The sequence below is a fragment of the Papio anubis genome, chromosome 2, assembly GCF_008728515.1.
Source record: "Papio anubis isolate 15944 chromosome 2, Panubis1.0, whole genome shotgun sequence".
Classification (NCBI taxonomy): Eukaryota; Metazoa; Chordata; class Mammalia; order Primates; family Cercopithecidae; genus Papio; species Papio anubis.
In genome coordinates, this window is record NC_044977.1 from 31,780,556 (window position 1) to 31,804,781 (window position 24,226).

Consider the following 24,226-nt stretch of genomic DNA (forward strand, 5'->3'; position numbering starts at 1 on the left):
ACTTTCTTATGAATAAGTAACTTCTCAGGACCATGATTGCTGCTGGTATATATCCTTAGCCTTTGTAGTTATTATCTATTACTGCATAACCAACTACTCCAAATTCTAGTGGCTTAAACAATCATTTATTCTTGATTATGCATCTGTGGATTTTCTGGGATCTGACTAATCTAGACTGGGCTCATATGGGTGGCTCTGCTTCAAGCATTGGGTCTTCCTGAGCTTGATTCTTCCAAGATTGGAATCAGCTCTACTTTTTGTGGCTCTTTTCCTCATTGAGCCAGTCATGGCAGTGGCAAAAGGAAAAGAGGGGAGAGCAACAACTCATGGTTTCTCGTAAGGCCTGGGCTTGGAACCGGCACACCATCATTTGTGTTACATTGTTCAAATCAGGTCACATAGCTGAGAACAATGTCAGGGGCAGGGAAATTTACTCTATACACCTTGGGGCTATGGTAACACTGGGGTGCATGATACTACCACAGGGAGTAAAGATCTGTGGCTAATAATTTAATTCACCACAATCTTAAACACTGAAATCCTAGTTGAGGGCACAGATTTTCCATCTAGAGAGAAGCTCAGAATTTGCAGAGAAGTGGTCTTTCAGCTTGCTCCTTTATGAAGCCCAGCTCCCATCTGTTGTTTGTAAATAAAAGAGAACGGGTTTTGTGTGTTGTGTGTGTTTTCTTTTCTTTTCTTTTTTTTCTTTCTTTTTTTCTTTGAAACGAGACAAGGTCTTGCTTTGTCACTCAGGCTAGAGTGCAGTGGCACAATCACAGCTCACTGCAGCCTTGACTTCCTGGACTAAAGTGATCCTTCCACCTCAGCCTCCTGAGTAGCTGGGACTACAGGTGTGCACCACCACATCTCACTAATTTTTAAAAGATTTTATTAGAGACAATGTCTCACTTTGCTGCCCAGGCTGGTGTCAAACCCCTGGCCTCAAGCATTCTGACCGCCTCAGCCTCCCAAAGTGTTGAGATTACAGGCATGAGCCACTGCAGCCAGCCCCATGAAAGAAAAAGTTTTGTTGTTATTTTTCTAACCTGTACAATTTGTATTGACATTACATTGGTGATGACTAATGTGTGGGGTAACTGACATTCTTATTTAGGGTGAAGAATCTCTGTCTTAATTTTTCATGACTATTTGTACCTCATTATTGAATCTATCTCTAGTTTCAGGGAGCAATATGGGAAGGACAATTCACTGGACTATGTGACACCATTGGCAGCATTTTCTCCTGAAGGTCCAGAGTGTTTAAATCAAATACAGTTACAATGATAATGCTATTTAGTCTTTTTCATATCCTTGGGAAAATATAGTTAATATGCTATATCTAACTGTGAAAAATTATATGAATGAAATATAACCTGTGACTATATACTTTATTTATTTATTTTGTCTCTGCCATCCAGGCTGGAGAGCAGTGGTGTGATCATAGCTCACTGCAGTCTCAAACTCCTGGGCTCAAGGGATCCTCCCCCCTCAGCCTCCTGAGTAGCTGGGAATACAGGCACACACCACCAACCCCACTTTTTTTACTTTTCATACAGATGGGGTCTCACTGTGTTGCCCAAGTCAGTCTAAAACTCCTGACCTCAAGGACTCCTCCCACCTTGGCTTCCCAAAGAGATGGGATTACAGGCATGAGCCACCATGCCTAGTTTATGCCTTATTTTTTTAACTGACAACACAAAACACAAAATTTGTCTTAGCTTATGGTTCATTGATTATTTAAATCTACAGTGTTCTATTTCTTAAGAAAATAAATGCTGATCATTATATAATGACTGACTTTTTTTACATTATTATTTTTTGTGCTGATTCTCCAAACAGAAATGATTATTGTGAATTTGTAATAAGGACTGTTTTTTGATAATCATTATTCCTCATTGTGCCATTTTTTGGAGCTATTCTCTAAGCGTCTATGAGGTATGCTCAGGGACCTAATGAACAATTTTAGGGCAGCAATATCCTCCTACCTGCCCTCACAAGAGATAGCTCTGAAAAAACTGGTGCAGATAGCAAAACTTTCAACTTTTCACAAAACCAGAAATGTCTAAGCAATCATGCTTTCTAAATTTGCTTGTTTGTACTTGTTGCTGGTCTAAAGGCAATTCATGAAAGTATTCCAAAGAGGAAAAACATGATAGATTTACATGAACATTTCCTAATTCAGGAAATCGATCTCATCAGACAAAATAGTTCCAAAGAGACCACAGGGCCACATAAACCCGAAGTCTGTTATCCTTTAAGATCTCACATTCATTAATTCATTCAACAAACCTTTAGTAAACAACTACTATTTGCTGAGGGGCTTGAGGTACAGAGATGAAGAAGACAAAATCTCCAATCTTAGGACACTCCTATTTTGCTTTGGAAGGTAGATGAATTTGATTTAGATCACAGCTTATGATTTTTATTTTCCTTAAAATAAATTACTATGATGCATTTAATTGTAACTAAATAAACAAGCCACCAGAGTTTAGCGCATTTATACAAAAGCAAAAATCAGATCTGACAAAACAAGTGGTAGAAATTACACCAAAGTTTGAATACCTACTTTTCCTCATGGAAGTGTCAGTTTTGAGGAAAATACACTTTTTGTTTTATTTAGGTCATCTGAATGATTTGTACCTTGAGACTGGCACTGCTGATCATCAGAGAACCCGGCTGGTATCTCAGGCTCATGAACTTTCTGTTTTTATTTTTTATTCTAGTGAGTCCTCAACCTGCCTGCAATACCAGCTCCTTCAGGCAGCGTGGCCCTCTCATCTGTGATGGCTTCAGGGACTGTGAGAATGGCCACGATGAGCAAAACTGCACTCAAAGTGAGGGAGGGTCCTCTGTGCCCTGCTGTTTCTCCTATGAAACTCTTCTAAATCAGGACAAAAATACCTCTAAGGGGTCAGGGGTTAGGGCAATCAACTTGTCCCAGTTTCTCTGGAACTTTTCCAGTTTTAGCACTGAAAGTCCTTGTCTTGGGAACCCCTTTAGTCCCAAGGGGACAAACAGGGACAGTTGGTCACTCTAAATGGGGTGGAATGTGTGTGTGTGTGTGTGTGTGTGTGTGTGTTCATGTGTGAATACTGGCAGAATTTTTTTTCAATTTTTAAAAATTTTAGTGTTAAAAACACTTTTTTTTCCTTTTTTAAAAAATTATTATACTTTAATTCTAGGGTACATGTGCACAATGTGCAGGTTTGTTACATAGGTATACATGTGCCATGTTGGTTTGCTGTACCCATCAACTCATCATTTACACTAGGTATTTCTCCTAATGCTATCCCTCCCCCAGGCAGGCCCCGGTGTGTGATGTTCCCTGCCCTGTGTCCATGTGTTCTCATTGTTCAGTTCCCACCTATGAGTGAGAACATGAGGTGTTTGGTTTTTTGTCCTTGTGTTAGTTTGCTGAGAATGATGGTTTCCAGTTTCATCCATGTCCCTGCAAAGGACATGAACTCATCCTTTTTTGTGGCTGCATAGTATTCCATGGTGTATATGTGCCACATTTTCTTAATCCAGTCTCTCATTCATGAACATTTGGGTTGGTTCCAAGTCTTTGCTATTGTGAATAGTGCCACAATAAACATACGTGTGCATGTGTCTTTATAGTAGCATGATTTATAATCCTTTGGGTATATACCCAGTAATGGGATTGCTGGGTCAAATGGTATTTCTAGTTCTAGATCCTGGAGGAATTGCCACACCGTATTCCACAATGGTTGAACTGATTTACACTCCCACCAACAGCATAAAAGCGTTCCTATTTCTCCACATCCTCTCCAGCACCTGTTGTTTCCTGATGTTTTAATGATCACCATTCTAACTGGCGTGAGATGGTATCTCACTGTGGCTTTGATTTGCATTTATCTGATGGCCAGTGATGATGAGCATTTTTTCATGTGTCTGTTGGCTGCATAAATGTCTTCTTTTGAGAAGTGTCTGTTCATATCCTCTGCCCACTTTTTTTGATGGGATTGTTTCTTTTTTCTTGTAAATTTGTTTGAGTTCTTTGTAGATTCTGGAGATTAGCCCTTTGTCAGATGGGTAGATTGCAAACATTTTCTCCCATTCTGTAGGTTGCCCATTCACTCTGATGGTAGTTTCTTTAGCCATGCTGAAGCCCTTTAGTTTAATTGCATTCCATTCCTCCTTGAAGAGGTCCTTCTCATCCATTGTAAGTTGGATTCCTAGGTATTTTATTCTCTTTGTAGCAATTATGAATGGCAGTTCTCCCATGATTTGGCTCTCTGTCTGTTCTTGTTGTATAGGAATGCTTGTGATTTTTGCACATTGATTTTTTATCCTGAGACTTTGCTGAAGTTGGTTAGCAGCTTAAGGAGATTTTGGGCTGAGACGATGGGGTTTTCTAAATATACAATGATGTCATCTGCAGACAGGGACAATTTGACTTCCTCTTTTCCTGATTGAATACCCTTTATTTCTTTCTCTTGCCTGATTGCCCTGGCCAGAACTTCCAACACTATTTTGGATAGGAGTGGTGAGAGAGCACATTCTTGTCTTGTGCTGGTTTTCAAAGGGAATGCTTCCAGTTTTTGCCCATTCAGTATGATATTGACTGTGGGTTTGTCATAAATAGCTCTTATTATTTTGAGATACGTTCCATCAATACCTAGTTTATTGAGAGTTTTTAGCATGAAGGGCTGTTGAATTTTTTCAAAGGCCTTTTCTGCATCTATTGAGATAATCATGCGGTTTTTGTTGTTGATTCTGTTTATATGCTGGATTACGTTTATTGATTTGCGTATGTTGAACCAGCCTTGTTTCCCAAGGAGGAAACCAACTTGATCATGGTGGATAAGCTTTTTGATGTGCTGCTGGATTTGGTTTGCCAGTATTTTATTGAGGATTTTCACATCGATGTTCATCAGGGATATTGGTCTACAATTCTCCTTTTTGTTGTGTCTCTGCCAGGCTTTGGTATCAGGATAATGCTGGCCTCATAAAATGAGTTAGGGAGGATTCCCTCTTTTTCTATTGATTGGAATAGTTTCAGAAGAAATGGTACCAGCTCCTCTTTGTGCCTCTGGTAGAATTTGGCTGTGAATCCATCTGGTCCTGGATTTTTTTTGGTTGGTAGGCTATTAATTATTGCCTCAATTTCAGAACCTGTTATTGGTCTAGTCAGAGATTCAAATTCTTCTTGGTTTAGTCTTGGGAGAGTGTATGTGTCTAGGAATTTATCCATTTCTTCTAGATTTTCTAGCTTATTTGCTTAGAGGTGTTTATAGTATTCTCTGATGGTAGTTTGTATTTCTGTGGGATCGGTGGTGATAGCCCCTTTATCATTTTTTATTGAGTCTATTTGATTCTTCTCTTTTCTTCTTTATTAGTCTCGCTAGCAGTCTATCAATTTTGTTGATCGTTTCAAAAAACCAGCTCCCAGATTCATTGATTTTTTTTGAAGGGTTTTTTGTGTCTCTATCTCTTTCAGTTCTGCTCTGATCTTAGTTATTTCTTGCCTTCTGCTAGCTTTTGAATGTGTTTGCTCTTGCTTCTCTAGTTCTTTTAATTGTGATGTTAGGGTGTCAATTTTAGATCTTTCCAGCTTTCTCTTGTGGGCATTTAGTGCAATAAATTTCCCTCTACACACTGCTTTAAATGTGTCCCAGAGATTCTGGTATGTTGTGTCTTTGTTCTCATTGGTTTCAAAAAACATCTTTATTTCTGCCTTCATTTCGTTATGTACCCAGTAGTCATTAGGAGCAGGTTGTTCAGTTTCCATGAAGTTGTGTGGTTTTGAAGTAGTTTTTAAATCCTGAGTTCTAATTTGATTGCACTGTGGTCTGAGAGACAGTTTGTTGTGATTTATGTTCTTTTACATTTGCTTAGGAGTGCTTTACTTCCAATTATGTGGTCAATTTTAGAATAAGTGTGATGTGGTGCTGATAAGAATGTATATTCTGTTGATTTGGGGTGGAGAGTTCCGTAGATGTCTGTGAGGTTCGCTTGGTGCAGAGCTGAGTTCAAGTCCTGCATATCCTTGTTAACCTTATGTCTTGTTGATCTGTCTAATATTGACAGTGGGGTGTTAAAGTCTCCCATTATTATTGTGTGGGAATCTAAGTCTCTTTGTAGGTCTCTAAAGTCTTGCTTTAAGAATCTGGGTGCTCCTGTATTGGGTGTATATATATTTAGGATAGTTAGCTCTTCTTGTTGAATTGATTCCTTTACCATTATGTAACGGCCTTCTTTATCTCTTTTGATCTTGTTGGTTTAATATCTGATTTATCAGAGACTAGGATTGCAACCCCTCCTTTTTTTTGCTTTCCATTTGCTTGGTAGATCTTCCTCCAACCTTTTATTTTGAGCCTATGTGTGTCTCTACACATGAGATGGGTCTCCTGAATACAGCACATTGATGGTCTTGACTCTTCTTTATTATTATTATTATTATACCCTAAGTTCTAGGGTACATGTGCACAACGTGCAGGTTTGTTACATATGTATACATGTGCCATGTTGGTGTGCTGCACCCGTTAACTCGTAATTCTTTATCCAATTTGCCAGTCTTTGTCTTTTAACTGGGGTTTTAGCCCATTTACATTTAAGGTTAATCTTGTTATATGTGAATTTGATCCTGTCATTATGATGTTAGTTGGGTTTTTTTGCCCATTAACTGATGCAATTTCTTCATAGCATCGATGGTCTTTACAATTTGGCCTATTTTTGCAGTGGCTGGTACCAGTTGTTCCTTTCCATGTTTACTGCTTCCTTCAGGAGCTCTTGTAAGGCAGGCCTAGTGGTGACAAAATATCTCAGCATTTTGCTTGTCTGTAAAGGATTTTATTTCTCCTTCACTTATGAAGCTTGGTTTGGCTGGATATGAAATTCTGGGTTGGAAATTCTTTTCTTTAAGAATGTTGAATATTGGCCTCCACTCTCTTCTGGCTTGTAGGGTTTTTGCTGAGAGATCCACTGTTAGTTTGATGGGCTTCCCTTTGTGGGTAACCTGACCTTTCTCTCTGGTTGCCCTTAACATTTTTTCAACCTTGGTGAATCTGACAATTACGTGTCTTGGGGTTGCTTTTCTCGAGGAGTATCTTTGTGATGTTCTCTGTATTTCCTGAATTTGAATGTTGGCCTGCCTTGCTAGGTTGGGGAAGTTCTCATGGATAATATCCTGAAGAGTGTTTTCCAACTTGGTTCCATTCTCCCCATCACTTTCAGGTACACCAATCAAATGCAGATTTGATCTTTTCACGTAGTCCCAAATTTCTTGGAGGCTTTGTTCGTTTCTTTTTACTCTTTTTTCTCTAAACTTTTTTTCTCACTTTATTTCATTCATTCGATCTTCAATCACCAATACCCTTTCTTCCACTTGATTGAATCAGCTACTGAAGCTTGTGCATGTGTTGCATAGTTCTCGTGCCATGGTTTTCAGCTCCATCAGGTCATTTAATGTCTTCTCTACACTGTTTATTCTAATTAGTCATTCGTCTAACCTTTTTTCAAAGTTTTTAGCTTCCTTCCGATGGGTTTGAACATGCTTCTTTAGCTCAGTGAAGTTTGTTATTACTGACCTGTTGAAGCCTACTTTTGTCAATTTGTCAAAGTAATTCTCTGTCCAGCTTTGTTCCATTGCTGTTGAGGAGCTGTGATCCTTTGGAGGAGAAGAGGCACTCTGGTTTTTAGAATTTTCAGCTTTTCGGCTCTGGTTTCTCCCCATCTTTGTCATTTTATCTACCTTGTGTCTTTGATGTTGGTGACTTACAGATGGGGTTTTGGTGTAGATGTCCCTTTTGTTGATGTTGATGCTGTTCCTTTCTGTTTGTTAGTTTTGCTTCTAACAGTCAGGTCCCTCAGCTGCAGGTCTGTTGGAGATTGCTGGAGGTCCACTCCAGACCCTGTTTGCCTGGGTATCACCAGCGGAGGCTGCAGAACAGCAAATATTGCAGAGCAGCAAATAGTGCTGCCTGATCCTTCCTCTGGAAGCTTCGTCCCAGAGGGGCACCCACCTGTGTGAGGTGTCTGTCAGCCCCTACTGGGAGGTGTCTCCCAGTTAGGCTACACAGGGGTCAGGGACCCACTTGAGGAGGCAGTCTGTCCATTCTTAGAGCTCAAATGCCATGCTGGGAACACCACTGCTCTCTTTAGAGCTGTCAGACACGAACGTTTAAGTCTTCAGAAGGCGTCTGCTGCCTTTTGTTCAGCTATGCCCTGCCCACAGAGGTGGAGTCTATAGGGGCAGTAGGCCTTGCTGAGCTGCAGTGGGCTCCGCCCAGTTCAAGCTTCCCAGGCTGCTTTGTTTACCTACTCAAGCCTCAGCAGTGTTGGACGCCCCTCCCCCATCCAGGCTGCTGCCTCTCAGTTGGATCTCAGGCTGCTGCGCTAGCAGTGAACAAGGCTCCGTGGGCGTGGGACCCGCCAAGCCAGGCATATGTGCCACATTTTCTTAATCCCATCTATCATTCATGGACATTGGGGTTGGTTCCAAGTCTTTGCTATTGTGAATAGTGCCACAATAAACATACATGTGCATGTGTCTTTATAGTAGCATGATTTATAATCCTTTGGGTATATACCCAGTAATGGGATTGCTGGGTCAAATGGTATTTCTAGTTCTAGATCCCTGAAGAATAGCCATACCATCTTCCACAATGGTTGAACTGATTTACACTCCCACCAACAGTGTAAAAGCATTCCTGTTTCTCCACATCCTCTCCAACATCTGTTGTTTCCTGACTTTTTCTCTTTTTTTGAGACAGAGTCTTGCTCTGTTGCCCAGGCTGGAGTGCAGCGGTGCGGTCTCGGCTCACTGCAACCTCCCCCTCTGGGTTCAAGCAATTCCCCTGCCTCAGCCTCCTGAGTAGCTGGGATTACAGGTGCACACCACCACGCCCAGCTAATTTTTTTGTATTTTTAGTAGAGATGGAGTTTCACCATGTTCCTGACCTCAGGCAATCCACCCCCTCGGCCTCCCAAAGTGCTGGGATTACAGGCGTAAGCCACCACCCTCAGCCTTTTCCTGACTTTTTAATGATCGCCATTCTAACTGGCGTGAGATGGTGTCTCATTGTGGTTTTGATTTGCATTTTTCTGATGACCAGTGATGATGAGCATTTTTTCATGTGTCTATTGGCTGCATAAACGTCTTATTTTGAGAAGTATCTGTTCATATCCTTTGCCCACTTTTTGATGGGGTTCTTTGTTTTTTTCTTGTAAATTTGTTTGAGTTCTTTGTAGATTCTGGAGATTAGCCCTTTGTCAGATGGGTAGATTGCAAACATTTTCTCCAATTCCGTAGGTTGCCTGTTCACTCTGATGACAGTTTATTTTGTAATACTGGCAGATTCTTATTGCTTACTTGCTTTTAATGATACTCAGGATTGTAGGATACAGAGGACCTGATGTAGAGGAACTTGCCAAATACTGGAATGGAACACTTTCCACTCTCACCCTTGCAGAAACAAACCTCCAGGGTTGTGAACAAATGTGTTGTAATTCACAAGTCTGTCCATTTTGCCTCCTACTGATATAAAATAACTGAGCATGGCTGTGATTTTTGCTCCAAAGTTTTCTTGGAGAATAAGAGAAGGTAATAGCAAAGAGGCTGCAGCCTGAAACCACTGATATGTCACACTTCTTCACACTCACCTGCTGTGGGAGAAAGAAGAGGTGGTTTGATTGATTCTCAACAAAGCCTGCCAGCCTTCAAATGGCTTTTCTTAAGTGAAGACACAGATCACTCTGAGGTTGCTCCACTTCTTTCTGCCATTTATCCCAGAGCAGTAAACACCAATCCTGTGATTAAATCATTTTTTATGGGGTTTGGAGTTATTCATTCAAATCTCATTCACTCAAATTTGTTTCTGGCTAAGGAAAGCTGTTTCCTCTTTTGTCCATTTTTAGGTATTCCATGCAACAACAGAACTTTTAAGTGTGGCAATGATATTTGCTTTAGGAAACAAAATGCCAAATGTGATGGGACAGTGGATTGTCCAGATGGAAGTGATGAGGAAGGCTGCAGTGAGTAGAAATTCATTCCTTTGGATTCCTGTATTCCATCTTCAGTTTACCTGTTTTTTTATATTTTCATTCTCTTCTTGGTTTATTTCACTTGATCGAGGTTGCCATAGCCAAAATAAGAATAGTAACTATTGACAAACTGAGTCTGAAATTGTTTCTCAGAAATAAAAACTCTGGAATGGATTCTGTCGTCTTGATAACAGCATTAATGAACTAAATTTTTATAATGAGAACTTTTACTTTCTAATAACTTTAATCAAAGCAGAAGATCTTAAATAGAAAACCCTGTGAGAAAATAAATAGAAACTGGAATGCAGTGGATGACTTGTTAATGATGCCTTATGTTATGAACAATATCAAGTGCTGTTTCTTTCTTTAGGTTTGACCCAATAACTAATCTCCCACATGCTCCTATTAGTCATGTGGCCACTAATTGGCCATGTGGCAACATGTAAATTATACATCTTTACCAATACTAGTTACACTGGCAAACAATTGCTCTGATAACTAGTTTTCCCAGTAGGTTTCCATTTGTTCAGGTCTTACAAATCTTTTCCCAAATACTTGCTGTCACATCAGCACAACTTCAAGGAAATTCTCAATTCATTTACATTCCTCTTTACCTGACAATCTAAGTCCATAGGCAGCTGTTTATGTCAGTTCAGCTGTTACAACAGGTCCCCCTCCTCCCCTCATCTGCATTGTGGTATAGAGACTGTGTCAGGGCATGCTTCAGGAAGGAGGGGGTGGTTTGTTCGTACTGGTTTTAGACAGACTCACATGTTCTCTGTCCTCTAGATAAGGAGATTTCAAATTGCTACCTAGTGAGTCAGTTCACAGACAGCGCTAAACCTGGCTTAATTTCTAGTTTTTCTTCCAAGTCTACCTTTAAATCACATGCCCTTTCTCTACTAAAGCCTGCAGCAGGAGTTCCTCCACCCTTCACCGCATCATCGGAGGCACAGACACCCTAGAGGGAGGTTGGCCGTGGCAGGTCAGCCTTCACTTTGTTGGATCTGCCTACTGTGGTGCCTCGGTCATCTCCAGGGAGTGGCTTCTTTCTGCAGCCCACTGTTTTCATGGAAACAGGTAGGATATCACAGTCTTTACTCTCAAGTGGCACTCTGTGGCCACAGACAACATATCTGCCCTCAAATTGTGGGAAGCAGATCCCCGTTGGGGACATTCAATCAATTCAATTGAGCTTTCGTTTTTTGGATCCCACTTGTGTGACAAACATTTTTTTAAGGTATTATTGGTATAAAAAAAGAATACAAAGAAAACATCAAGAACGTATAGGCTTTTCCTAAGGCTGAGAAAATAAGATAGGGCTTTTAACTCAGAGGGAGCAAACTTAAGAGAATGTGTGGAGAATGTGGAGAAAAATGGGCACTGGAGAGTGACTGGAGAATGGAGATCCCCATTTAATATAGGAGGGGGATCCTGGAGAGCCCCATTAGGATTGGCTTTGGAAGGGCTTTGTCTTTACCAATGGGATTATTATGGGATAGATGCTCTTCCAGCTAAGGGTAAGAGGACATCTTAGAAAATAGCCTCACTTAAAATTTAAACTTACTATTAGAATCTACTGAATCTTAGGTTAAAAAAATCATTCACTTTTCATTCTGTTTTTTGTGGGGTTTTTTTTTTGAGTATTTCAATGAAGTTATACAGTTTGGATATTTGTTTCTCCTGGAAATTATAGGATTTGTATTAATTATTAAGATAGCTTCACAACTGTTTGATTATTAGTCTCTAATGCTGTGAAACTGCTCCAAATAATGTGTTAACCCTAATATTTCTTCAGGTGTCCATTGCCACTCATGAGACATCAGCTAAGCAGATTGTGACCAAAATTTTGGGGCTTCCTTACTTTTTTCACTCCCACCTTTTACCCCACTGTTATGCTGATGGAGATGGAAGCTTCATATGGAGATTACAAGTCCTTCTGTGACTCGTGCAAGGTCACGGAAGTCAAGATTGGGATTCTTGAAGGACTGATGGGAATGGCAGTTGGTGACCCTATGAATGGGCATTGTTGAGCAGTAACAGTGGTGATCATTAAGACTTTCGGTAGTTTGCCAGAAGGAATTTCACTAAATTCCTGCTTATAACACTTTGATTTCTAATCTATCTTGGTATTCACATCATTTGAATTTGGTAGTAGGGTTCTCCATCAAATGCCATTGTCAGCATGAATAGGAAGAATGTGACAAATTAATTCTAGTTACCAACATTCTTGACCTGTGTGTGGTTCATGAAATACCAGTGGCAAGAAAATGTCCAGGCATTTGCTTAGGACATTGTTGAGTGAATTTTCTATAACTCGCCACTCCGAATACAGCTTACTTCATTTCTGACTTTATGAGGGAGACAAAGGAGGCTCACAGTTATGCTTTCTGCCATAGTCCCTGGACAGAGCCAGTGGCTATAATAAGGCCCTGGAAGTCAGGCCCTTCTTTTTCAGCCCTCAACTCTTTAGAGTGCTTGTTTGCAAACTATATGTGGTTCTTTAAGTTGCTAACTTCATGTTTCATTACTGTTCTATCAGGCTGTCAGATCCCACACCATGGACCGCACACCTTGGGATGTATGTTCAGGGGAATGCCAAGTTTGTCTCCCCGGTGAGAAGAATTGTGGTCCACGAGTACTATAACAGTCAGACTTTCGATTATGATATTGCTTTGCTACAGCTCAGTATTGCTTGGCCTGAGACCCTGAAACAGCTCATTCAGCCAATATGCATTCCTCCCGCTGGCCAGAGAGTTCGCAGTGGGGAGAAGTGCTGGGTAACTGGCTGGGGGCGAAGACACGAAGCAGGTAGGAATGTGTATGAATGAATGGTCATGCCCTTCCACTGCAAAGGATGATAAGGTGTCTATGTAGTGCTTTAGGGTTCACAGAGAGGGTTCGTGTATATCATCTCCTTTGAACCTCCTGACAACTTTGGAAGGTTGGATTGGAGAAGAGTATTGTTATTCCTTTTTAATGATGCTATCCACCTGCTTTAAAAGAAGCAGGGCTCACCTCATAAAGAGGGAGAGGACTGTGTATGAGCAAGGCAGGATTTTTTAACTAGATAGTCATGGGCCCTTTTCAAACTCTGAAGGGTATGCTACGTTATTCACTAGAGAAGGAGCAATTCCTCCCTTTTCATTCAAAGAAACGATTCATTTATAAAGGAGAGAAGGACACACATGCACATCCCACTATGTCAACTCATAGGCAACAGTCTGGAAGACTATGTGGTATGTCCTGCGCCTATGTAATTGGCTAAGGGATGAGAGTGAGGGCTGAACTTCAGACTGTCCTTAGTTTCCAGACCAAAAATTCAGGCCTGGAGGTTATACCAGCCTGGATTCGGTCCACCCAGAGGAGATACCTTTTTGCAATTCCTCTGACAGGAGAGGACATCTTTTCAATATGCATAAAGATCAGGCTGTATAGTAGGGAAGTCCCTACATCTACCCTGCCAAGGTTTTTCATGGTCCAGGATTCAAGGTGAGATTCTGAAGATATAGTGAGGGGAAGAATCCAATGCTTTGTGAATGTATCCCCAAACCCTAGTGCTAATATTTTCCCTTGGTCTTTCAATCACCTCACATTCTTCTGTCATCCTTTTCAAGGGTTTAGGACACATACAGCACCTGTAATTCCTGAACCTTACCCTGCAGCCTCATTCTGACACTCTAAAGTGTGGGCAGTTTCTCAAAGGCAGCTTCTCACTGCTTTCATTTAGTTATTGAAGTAGTAATACCACCAGCTTGGGCCCACCAAGTCTCAGGGTCCCAAGGAGGGAAGGCAGCTGACTGTGTGAACACTTGTAACTTTGATAGGTTGCTGTGCTCAGTGCTTTGATTACATTATCATATATCACAGGAGGAAAGCATCTGCCCAACCAACTTATCATGAGATGTTTTCTTTATAAGCCTGAGTATGTGTGTGTGTGCTTATTTTTCTGAATCATCTAGACAGGTAGGTTCAAAAGGAAGTGGAAGGGCCATATGCAAACTATTAGGTTTTTATGGTTCGTCAGAGACTCTCATATATCAGTTATGCTGTTCCATTTAAAGAGCTCTCTTGAATAGTAGATATTAATAATAACTGTTGCTGACTCATCATTCTACTGAAAACAGGAGGGAAATGGTGAGGAATATGGCACAGTTGTTCAAGTAATTGAGTCAGACCTTGGGTCTGAATCTTGAGTTACCTGCTAGCTGTGTGTCACTGGGCAAGCCCTTTAATCTCCTAACCCTCCATTTCTTCATCAGCAAAATGAGGATAATAGTAGAATGTACCTCAAAGAATTGCTGCTATGAGGGTAAAAGGAGATAATGTGTGTTAACTTTTCAAATGAAGCCGTGAATACATGTAGCCATTACCACTAACACCATTTCTACTTCCAATGTGTTTTGCAGATAATAAAGGCTCCCTTGTTCTGCAGCAAGCAGAGGTAGAGCTCATTGATCAAACCCTCTGTGTTTCCACCTACGGGATCATCACTTCTCGGATGCTCTGTGCAGGCGTAATGTCAGGCAAGAGAGATGCCTGCAAAGTAAGTCATTGATCCTTTCCCTTGCCTAACATGTTGTGCTTTCCATAAATGCTTTCTCACTTAATCTACATAACACTGGGAAATAACTAGGGCAGGTATTTCCCTTAATTCACCTGAGCTGCTCAGATATTATTTATCATCCAATTGCCTAAGATCATGGAGATATATTGAAATAATTGATTCTATAGAACTCAGTTTTCTATAATGTGCTCCATGTATTTTCCTTCAATATTTAGAGGATGAGGTCAGCATTCATCATTCTGCCATAATTTTCTTATAGCCAATTTATTTCCTATTTCCTTAGCAGCTGTCATTTAATTTCTAAAATTTGCAGGATTTTATATACTCATTCCTTTGAAGCATATGCTGGGGGAAAAAGGAGAGGAATGGAGAGGTGACAAAGAGTACTAATTTGTAGTTCGCTGGGTAGGCCTCTGGCAGTGGTAAAGTTGGAGGTCACCTTTGGGGTGACATTTCTCAGAGCCTGAGATTCCAATCTATGCAGTTACCTACATGATCGCAAAAGAGTAAACAGATGATTTAGAGCAAGCTTGTCCAACCCATGGCCCACAGGCCATATGCAGCCCAGGACAGCTTTGAATGCAGCCCAACACAAATTCATAAACTTTCTGAAAACATTATAAGATTTTTTTTGCAATTTTTTTTAGCTCATTAGCTATCATTAGTGTTCGTATATTTTATGTGTGGCCCAAGACAATTCTTCTTCTTCCAATGTGGCTCAGGGAAACCAAAAGACTGGACACTCCTGATTTAGAGGGTGAGTAGGACAGTGGGAGCTGTTCTTTCATCTTTCCACAATCTTAGCGATGATGCCACAAAAACTCATCCTATAATAATGACTTCTGTCTTCTGAGCTCCTATTTTGTGGCAAGCACCATGCTAGGTTCTTTACATAAATTTATTCTAATCATTCTTTTTCCTCATTTTATAGAAGAGGAAACTGGGCACAGAGAGGGTAAGTAAATTGCCCAAGGTCATACAGCTAGTAAGTGTAAATGTCTGAGCTGGGATTTGAACACTTGCCTCTCTAATGCTAAGGGTACTCTATTTTGGGTGCTTCCCATAGCTAGTCAGTTACACAGCCCTGTTCCACATAGCCACGGGTGTTTACTTAAACTTAGTAGAGTTGATGTGGTGACAATTAAAATAAAGACCCCCGTCTCCCTACTAGTTGGAATTTTGCTAATCAGGTATAAGATCATAATTTGGATACATGGGCAAATTTGTTGCCTCTGAGTAACCTGCAAGATTATCTACCCTCTAAAATAGGAAAATAAAACCTAGATATTATAATTTAAAGGATTAATACTGTGGAAATGATGTTTATACTTTGAATTGTTTAAGCCTTTGCTTAGAGGAATTGAGATATCAGAAGGGACTCTCAAGTGAGAGTGATTTGTTTGTGATAATTGTGGACCAGTAGTTGTTAGGGTTTTTTCACTGGACTTGGCTAACTAAACAGGATCTCTTCTTCTCCATGGGGCTATGAGCTAATCACTGAAGTTGCATGGCCCAGAGATAGAAGTCAACCTTCCAAGATAACCATGCCTCATAAGGTTGTTGTGAGGATTAAATGTCTTTAAACAATTCTTACCACATAGCTAGCACTAAATAAATGTTAGCCCTTACCACTACTACTACTACTACTATTACCACCACTACCACCACGATCACCACTAGTATTATTGAGGTTTATTATTTGTTTAGGGCTATGTGAGAGTCGTTTTCTCCAGTAAGAATCTTCTAATGTTATTCTTAGTCTAAAGAATCATGTTTTGTCTCATGAATGCAGCTGTTTGATTATAGGAAGAACAATTATAAAATGATAGAAGTTTCATATTACTTTTTGACACTTCCCAAATTACGCAGTGATTAGCCAAGCAAAAACATGTCATTAAGAGGACTCTTGAACGCAGTTCATTAGATACAATAAAGATGAAACTGATGATCAGGGGACCAATTTACTTTATACTTATTTTTTTGTGTGTAGGGAGATTCAGGTGGACCTTTATCTTGTCGAAGAAAAAGTGATGGAAAATGGATTTTGACTGGCATTGTTAGCTGGGGACATGGATGTGGACGACCAAACTTTCCTGGTGTTTACACAAGAGTGTCAAACTTTGTTCCCTGGATTCATAAATATGTCCCTTCTCTTTTGTAATTGTACCAGTTGTATTTTTACTGTGATTTATGTTAAAAAATAGTTTAAAATGATGCAATAATTGGCTGGGTGCGGTGGCTCACGCCTGTAATCCCAGCACTTTGGGAGACCAAGGTGGGCCGATCACGACGTCAGGAGAGCAAGACCATCCTGGCTAACATGGTGAAACCCTGTCTCTACTAAAAAAAAAAAAGAAAAAAAAAATTAGCCGGGCATGGTGGCAGGTTCCTGTAGTCCCAGCTACTCAGGAGGCTAAGGCAGGAGAATGGCGTGAACCCAGGAGGTGGAGCTTGCAGTGAGCCGAGACTGGCCACTGCACTCCAGCCTCGTTGACAGAGTGAGACTCCATCTCAATAAATAAATAAATAAATAAATAAATAAATAAATAAAATGATGCAATAATTATTAATAAAATCAGTACCTTACATTTTTTTTCAACTGGAAATGTCAGATTGCATACATTTAATAATAAAATTAGTCCCTTACTTTTTTTCAACTGGAAATGTCAAATTGCAGACATTTAATACTGATTGAAAGACAGATTAATATGTGTTCCATAAAAAGTTTTCCGAAGGGAATAACTAAATTCGTTCTTAAGTACAAAAGGTTATTGATTCAGAGATGGAAGAAACCTAAAGTAATGTTATGAATCAAGCCTCTAAAATAAAATAAAAAAATAAGGGAGATGTTCAGGGATCCTTATTTTATGTCCCTATTCATGTTCAGATATTTATAAAAATTAGAGCAAATTTGACTTATTAAAATAAGAAATTTCAGTAAAAACCATACCTGACCATCAGCATTTTCAAGAAACTAAATGCACAAAATATCTTCTTTGCAAATGCAAATAAAGCAAAACTCGGTTATTGACAGAATAAGTACCAATATTGTTGCTTTATAAACCAATTTCATCTAACCATATCATAGTGGACCATCTTCACCATGGCACATGGTAATGTTGTGTACAAAGAAACCAATCAACCAACCAACAAAACTGACAGCAACCATTACTAAATGGCAGAATAAAGCATCATGGTAATTGAATTGAAAGCATGTATATGAGATTCAAAGAAATTATTGTAATGCTGGTCAGCAAAAAAAAGGCAAAGAAATTTTTGAATGATTGTTGTGAAAGTGGAATTTTTCAGAAATATTATCATCTGACTTTTGGTTATTTCCTAAAACCCCAGTGGATGAGACTTTCTTTTACTTTCAGACTCTTATAATACCTTACATAGTTGTAAATTTATAGCACACTCTCAATGTATCTTAGTTCTTGATTTATTTTATCTGGATTTAGAGGGTTTCATACTTGATCTCCGAATATTTTTTCATGAACAGAAACCAGAATTGATAGTACCACCAAATGAGTGAAAACAACAGAGAAAAGAGTGATATTATTTGTTTTCCTGTTATAAAGTCAAAGCAGTAATAACAATACTATTATCAGGTAGGGTCTATTAATAGAATAATGCACAGAACCTTAGGAAATCTTAATGTAACAGCAAAAGGAGAGAGAGCAAAAGGTGTCATCCCCCAGGCCAGATAACTTTTTCAGTTCATAGAGCATACTTCTATTTGTTAAAAGACTGTTCCCTCAGATTAAGGATAAAGCATCTTAATAATACCTCTATGAATGGGCCTCAAAGGTTTCAGTAAACTGGTTATATGATAGTGCAATTCAGAGGGCCAAGTCTACCACTAATTCAAAAGGGAGGACTTGGCTACTGAATCCACTGGACAGAAGAGCGAATTAGGCTGATATTTCTTATAATCTATATTTATTTTGCCTGGATGGCTGTGACCTGTATACAAGGTGAGTTGTACTTTTTACTTTATGGTCATTTCTAGGGCATAGAATTGCTCTTCACAAAATACATGAAAACCTTTGCCTAAGTCTGTGATCTCAGTTACGGGATGGAGGGCTGGCATGATCTATGAGATCCATCAGATGGAGTTTTTGAAAGCACATGTATGCACTACCACTATAGGCCCTCACTGGTATGAAAGTGAGTACACTATGTTCCTTAGCAGTGCTGAGGCACGGAAAAGGTTGAAAATAAAACCTAATTTACTCGGATATTGCATGTTAAGATGCCTTTAGAACCCGAATGAAGTGTGAATATCCACTTCATTCTTGCAAAGGTGTGAAGTAAGGCAAGCCCCAAGAATGGTTTTGTTAGCAGAGCAAAATGGCCTTCATAAACCAAGACAGCAGCATTTCACGTGCCATGTTATTCGGGAGAATTTGTAGGGACTCATGCCCTCTTTCACAGTGCCTTGAAAACAGCACAGTGAAGCACCACAAGCAACCATTTCTCAATTGTGTTCTACTTGATTAGCTTGAGTGACTGACCTGGTTGCTGATGTTCGGAGCAGTACTACTTGCCATCTGACAACACACAGGAACAAACTGTTGCGTATTCCAGAGTCACTGACCTATTTGAAGGGAATGAGATGCTTTGGTGTGTTGGTGATATCACTCTGATGATGTCACTTGGTTTTTTTGGTTTATATGATAATCATTTAGGAAATTATTTGCTTCTAAAAAGGATTTAAAAAGAAGAGCAAGTACTATTACAGAAAAGCAACATCAAAAATCTTATATTGGTCAGCAAATATGTTTTAATTTTTTAATGTTATTTAAATTGGACTCTTCAAACAACCTAAAGCAATTGAGTCAATAATAATTTTAAATTATATTGAAGAAATCTATTTTTGAAATAATAGTGCATTTAAAAAGCTACCCTTATGTAAATAAATTCTGAAGGAATTACAAAAACAAATCTAGGTAGAGTTTGGTTCCTCATTCACAAATGCTTGACTTTCATCAGAATCATTTAATCTAAACTTGGTTGTACCTCTAGGGAGAAACACCTCTTCCTAACTTACTCTGAATCCTTAGTGTGGAGTGAAACTGGCAGGATGAAGAAAGTCTTCAGGTAGGGTTGGAACTCTCATCTGCATTCTAGGTCAGCTGTCTGGAGATTAAGAAATTTGCAGTTAACCAGAACAGGAACAGGTTGCAAATAAGAATTTAAGTAGTTCAGGTACTATGGGAAGTGTCAGCAAGTGTGAGTGATCAGGAATATAGGACAGGACAGGAAGAAAAATCAATATCAAAAGAAAACTTTGAATCAAGGGTTAGTGCTAGGTGCTAAGGGTCGGGGGAGGGTGGGTATTAGCTACAAAGACACAGGTAATGTAATGGAGCATTTACTGAGATCCTTTCATTTTTCAGGCACAGGAACAAATGCTTTACCTTAATCTTCCTGCCTCTGCTAGGTAGGAATTATTTTATAAGAAAACAAACAGACATTAAACAACTTGCCCAAGAACACACAGATAGTGAGAGTCTAAATTTGATCCCACTTCTGTCTGCCTTCAGAATTTATATTCCTTCCACTGTAACATAGGACAAGGGTTAGGCATATGGAATTACAGAAATGCATTCAAATCTAATTACAGAATACATAAACCTTGCTTAACAGTACTCAAAAGGCATTAGAAGACGTGGTTTAGGGTGTGCATGAGACAGGAACAGTTGCTTTTTGATTCTCTGGCAGAGTGAAGGAGGCTTTAGGTATCTGTGCCTGGAGAAACCAGGCTTGGAGATATCTACTATCCATCTGATGTGAGAAAAAAAAATCTCACATTTAGGCTGAACTCCTGCAATCAAATGAGGGAACTATGAGAAAAGTTTTCTGGACCCTGGGTAAGGATGGGGGTGGGGAGATTCAGAAGTTTGAGAGGTCTCAGTGCTTCCAGTCAGGTCTGCATGTTTTTGTGACTACAGATCCTATCAAGATCTCCCTGCAACTTCCGACACCCTTCAATGGCTCTAGGTCTTAATCAGTCTCCAGTCCCTTTTAGGCCTAGGGGTGTTAACAGTGTTAACAGCTTCGTGCTATTGCTAGTCCCTGGGTACCTCACCATTCCTTGTTGATTCCCTTAACCCTTGCTCCTTGGTTAAAATTCCTGTTCAAAAATCCCAGCTGAGAATGCAGCCTGATTCTTGCAGGATCTGCCTGTTGGAGCAGAAGTCAGTGCAGGTCAGCAGATGAGTCACTGCAGACTCCCCTTAGCAGGCGGATTGATCCAAAGTTCAGGGGATCTGGTAGCAGGCACCAGACAACTGGTGACAGGATATCTAGGCTGTGTCTCAACATCAGGCACTGAATATGCCAGACTTTTGGACTCAAGTCAACATATTTGGAGTGGAGCTGATTTATATGCTTCTTGTTAATGATCTGGTCTTAATGTGTGTGTGTGTGTGTGTGTGTGTTGCGTGGAGGGTGAAAATAAGGAGCAAGACTATTCGGAACAGAAGCTTGAGAGGTGAGGCCCTTGGCCCAATCCACGCTGTGCTTAACAAACATAATTCCATGCTAACTAAACCGGAAGTTCTGAACTATAGATAGGGTGTCAAGGAGATTGTGTGTGCGCAGGAATTTTGTGTGTGTGTGTGTAAGGCCCCTCCCCTCAAAGATAATAATAATGGTCAACATTTATGAGTGCTTGCTGTGTCAATCACTGTTCTGAGGGCCTTGCTTACAGCAACCCTTGTAATCCTGGTAAAAACTATATTAGGAGGGTACAAATATTACACCACCTTTCCAGGCGAGGACATTGGCACAGAGAGATGAAGCCCGAGGTCTCACAGTGAGGAACGCCCTGGTTGGAGAATAACCCAGGTACACTGGTTTTAGAGTCCACTGTCCCCAGCACCACACAATACTGTCTCTGTGCCTGACTCTGGACTTGACGAGGAAGTGTGTTGGTGTATATTATTCACCTTCATATACTCAGAACCTAGCACCATGCTGGCACGAGGCATGGTTATTTCTTGATTGAATGAATGCACTTTTGCTAGACCGCGAGGACTGTGGCAAACCCCAAAAACCAACAGTTCGTGGGCTTAGATCGCAAACTTTCCTCCGTTGGACGGTGCGGCCCGGCCCATCCTTTCCTTTACCACAGCCCGACACCCAGGCAGCCCCTAAACGCAGATGGTCCGCATCTGCAGGCGCGGGGAAAGGCACAGCAGGCAGCGCCCTGAACAAACCAGAAAAACAGCCCTCGGCTCTGGAGCCCACTGCGAGCACGGCTTTAGGTGCTCTACCCCGCTCCGGGGAGTGGCCGCCACTCACCGCTCGCCCCTCCTGTCGGCTCCGGTCGCTCCCGCCGCCCGAAGTCCGCGGCGCCCCGCCCAGTGGGTGGAGTGTGAGGCGGCGAGGTCGCTCGACCCTGCTTGCGCTGTGGCCTCCCGCGGAGCGGCTCAGACCTTCTCCGCCCGCCCATGGACCTGGCCCAACCCTCACCACCCGTAGACGAGCTGGAGCTCTCGGTGCTGGTGCGGCAGCCAAACGAGCACACGCCTCTCAATGGTGCCGTCAAGGTCTTCCCTTCTTTGGACGAGGAGGCCCCCCCGGCCAAGGTAAGGTCCCCTTGGCGCTGGCCCTAACCTGCCAGCGGCGGGACAGTAGTAGGACCCGGGCCTGGCACCCGCGAGTTTCGGGTTTCCAGCCAGGCGGGGCGTCGCCGGCGCCGAGCGAGGGTGGGGCGCGCTCGAGTGCTCTGAATGGAGCCGAGTAACCGCGACACCTTTCGGCCGGAGCAGTCCCCTCCCCAGCCCCTGGGGTCGTCCAACCCCTCCGACCCTCGAGGCGCTTTAGGAATCCTAGGGGTGAGGTGTGGCCGCTCCTGTCTTCAGATACTCCGGAGATAGAGGTAGTTTTTTAAAGTTATGTAACTTTTAATTCAGTTTTTCTTTTTTCCAGTAGGGAGAATGAGAATGACAGATGGAGTATCCTCCTTCTCTAAGAATCTCTTAAGCCTTCCCCTTACCTTCACTGCCTTGCCGCGTCTCTCCCTTGCCTCCACCCACCTCGCCGCAGCTCCCAGCCCTCTTCCATGCCTACCATCCGCCAAGCACTTTCTGCCTTCTCCCAGCCTGGCCATTCGATTCTGCAGGAAGAGAGATAGGGGAGAGCACAGAGGAGAGAAAGCGGTCCGAAGGAGAAGGGCTAGGGCTGGCGTGGGGATGGTGCGGGCGGGTCGCGGGGGGGGCAGGTGGAGGTGAACTTGCCCTGCTCAATTGAAAGAAAATAAGTTCAAAGTTCTTGTCTCGAAGGATGAGACTTCGCCCACCTTGCTTTTACCTCCTCTCAATCCCTGGCGATTTTTAGGCCAAGCTCTTTTCTGCTTCAACCCTAGCAATGATGGAAACATTATTCGCTCTCATCAAAGACTTGTAAAACATCAGAGCTTTGACTTCCCAGCCATCCACCTTCTGATTAACTCTTAAGATTGGCTTGAGGTTTTCTGGGTACACAGAACTCCCCATATTGAGCCCCGACCTCATCTTTCTAGGCCCCACTCCTCCACCCCCCAACTTTTTGGCTGCCCAGCTGTTGATTTTAGGGATAAGCAGGAAATTCAAAAGTTGAAAGCATTGCTTTTGCTCTACATTGATTCCTGGAATTATTGCAAAGTCTGCTTTTATAGGTACTCTGGAGAGTAATTTGGAAACTTATTTCTGAATAAAATGTGAATGCCACAGAAGAATGAAGGTTGAAAAAAGATAGTCTGGTCACCAGTGCAAGTGGCCACAACTGTAAACTTGCTGTATGGGTCCTCCAGGACGGTGTCTGGGAATGGGAGTTGGAAATACTTGCCTCAGATTAGACAGACCCGGACACCCTAAACACTCCCTAGCTTGGGACTGAATCCAGAGATCTGGTGACAGTTTCACCACTAAACAATGTGTCCCAGGGGCAAGGCTGTCCCGTAGTGGTAATGTGTGCCTACTCGGACTTCTGTGAGGCCCGGGAATGCCTTGTTGAAAACAGGTGATGGGTAGAACACGCCAAATCCATGCAAGGTTATCAGTATTCTGTAATTGTTTAGCACCTACCCTGTAGCAATGGTTGTTTCGTGTTCCCATGACGTCCTTGTTAGTAAGGTATGTACAGATACCCTAGACTTCTTTGTAAGTTAACTTTGTAGGTCACCCAATAGGAGAGCTGTCCTCAGTAACAGGATGGAGTGAAGGTGAAGGGCTACAGGAGCACTTGCAGTGTGTTCAAGGAATGCTTGGACTTTGTTAAAGGGAAATCTTTAACAAAGAAAAAAAAAGCATCACCTAATGTGATAATCATTCTTTTTTTTTTCTATAAAATAAGGTGAAGTGTATTTCAGTTAGAAAAGTCAATAAATATAGGCTTATTAAAAAGATTCAGACAAGATTCAGACACTTAAGAATTTTGTGTGTTGGTCTCTTTGAACTGTATATTAAGATTTCTAATTTTGAAATGTAGCTGAAGTTCATGTATTTTCATTCACCCTGTTTAGTGACTGTCTTGTGACAAATACTTTTGATGCATAAATGCATTTAATTATCACAACTAACTTAAGAGGAAGGCATCAGTATTCTGGTTTGTCAGATTAAAGATGCTGAGTGAAGAAATTGAGGGAGGCTCAGAGGAGTTACC

General features: G+C 41.2%; 2 protein-coding genes across 4 annotated transcripts in view; both read left to right on the forward strand.

Annotated features, from left to right (window-relative positions):
• Positions 1 to 16,738, forward strand: part of TMPRSS7 (transmembrane serine protease 7) — a 40,349-nt gene extending 23,611 nt beyond the window's left edge. For 2 of the 3 annotated variants that reach the window (XM_031663004.1, XM_031663005.1), the window contains 6 exons: positions 2,724 to 2,834; positions 9,880 to 9,996; positions 10,914 to 11,085; positions 12,548 to 12,816; positions 14,415 to 14,551; positions 16,563 to 16,738. In XM_031663004.1, coding sequence (XP_031518864.1) covers positions 2,724 to 2,834; positions 9,880 to 9,996; positions 10,914 to 11,085; positions 12,548 to 12,816; positions 14,415 to 14,551; positions 16,563 to 16,733 — 977 coding nt within the window. In that variant the 3' untranslated portion in view covers positions 16,734 to 16,738. The remainder of the gene's footprint in view (positions 1 to 2,723; positions 2,835 to 9,879; positions 9,997 to 10,913; positions 11,086 to 12,547; positions 12,817 to 14,414; positions 14,552 to 16,562) is intronic. The other variant, XM_031663006.1, reaches the window with a different exon arrangement.
• A 5,212-nt stretch (positions 16,739 to 21,950) lies between these two features.
• C2H3orf52 (chromosome 2 C3orf52 homolog) overlaps positions 21,951 to 24,226 on the forward strand; it is a 32,745-nt gene continuing 30,469 nt past the window's right edge. Inside the window, exon 1 of the mRNA XM_003893915.5 lies at positions 21,951 to 22,170. Coding sequence (XP_003893964.1) covers positions 22,033 to 22,170 — 138 coding nt within the window. The 5' untranslated portion in view covers positions 21,951 to 22,032. The remainder of the gene's footprint in view (positions 22,171 to 24,226) is intronic.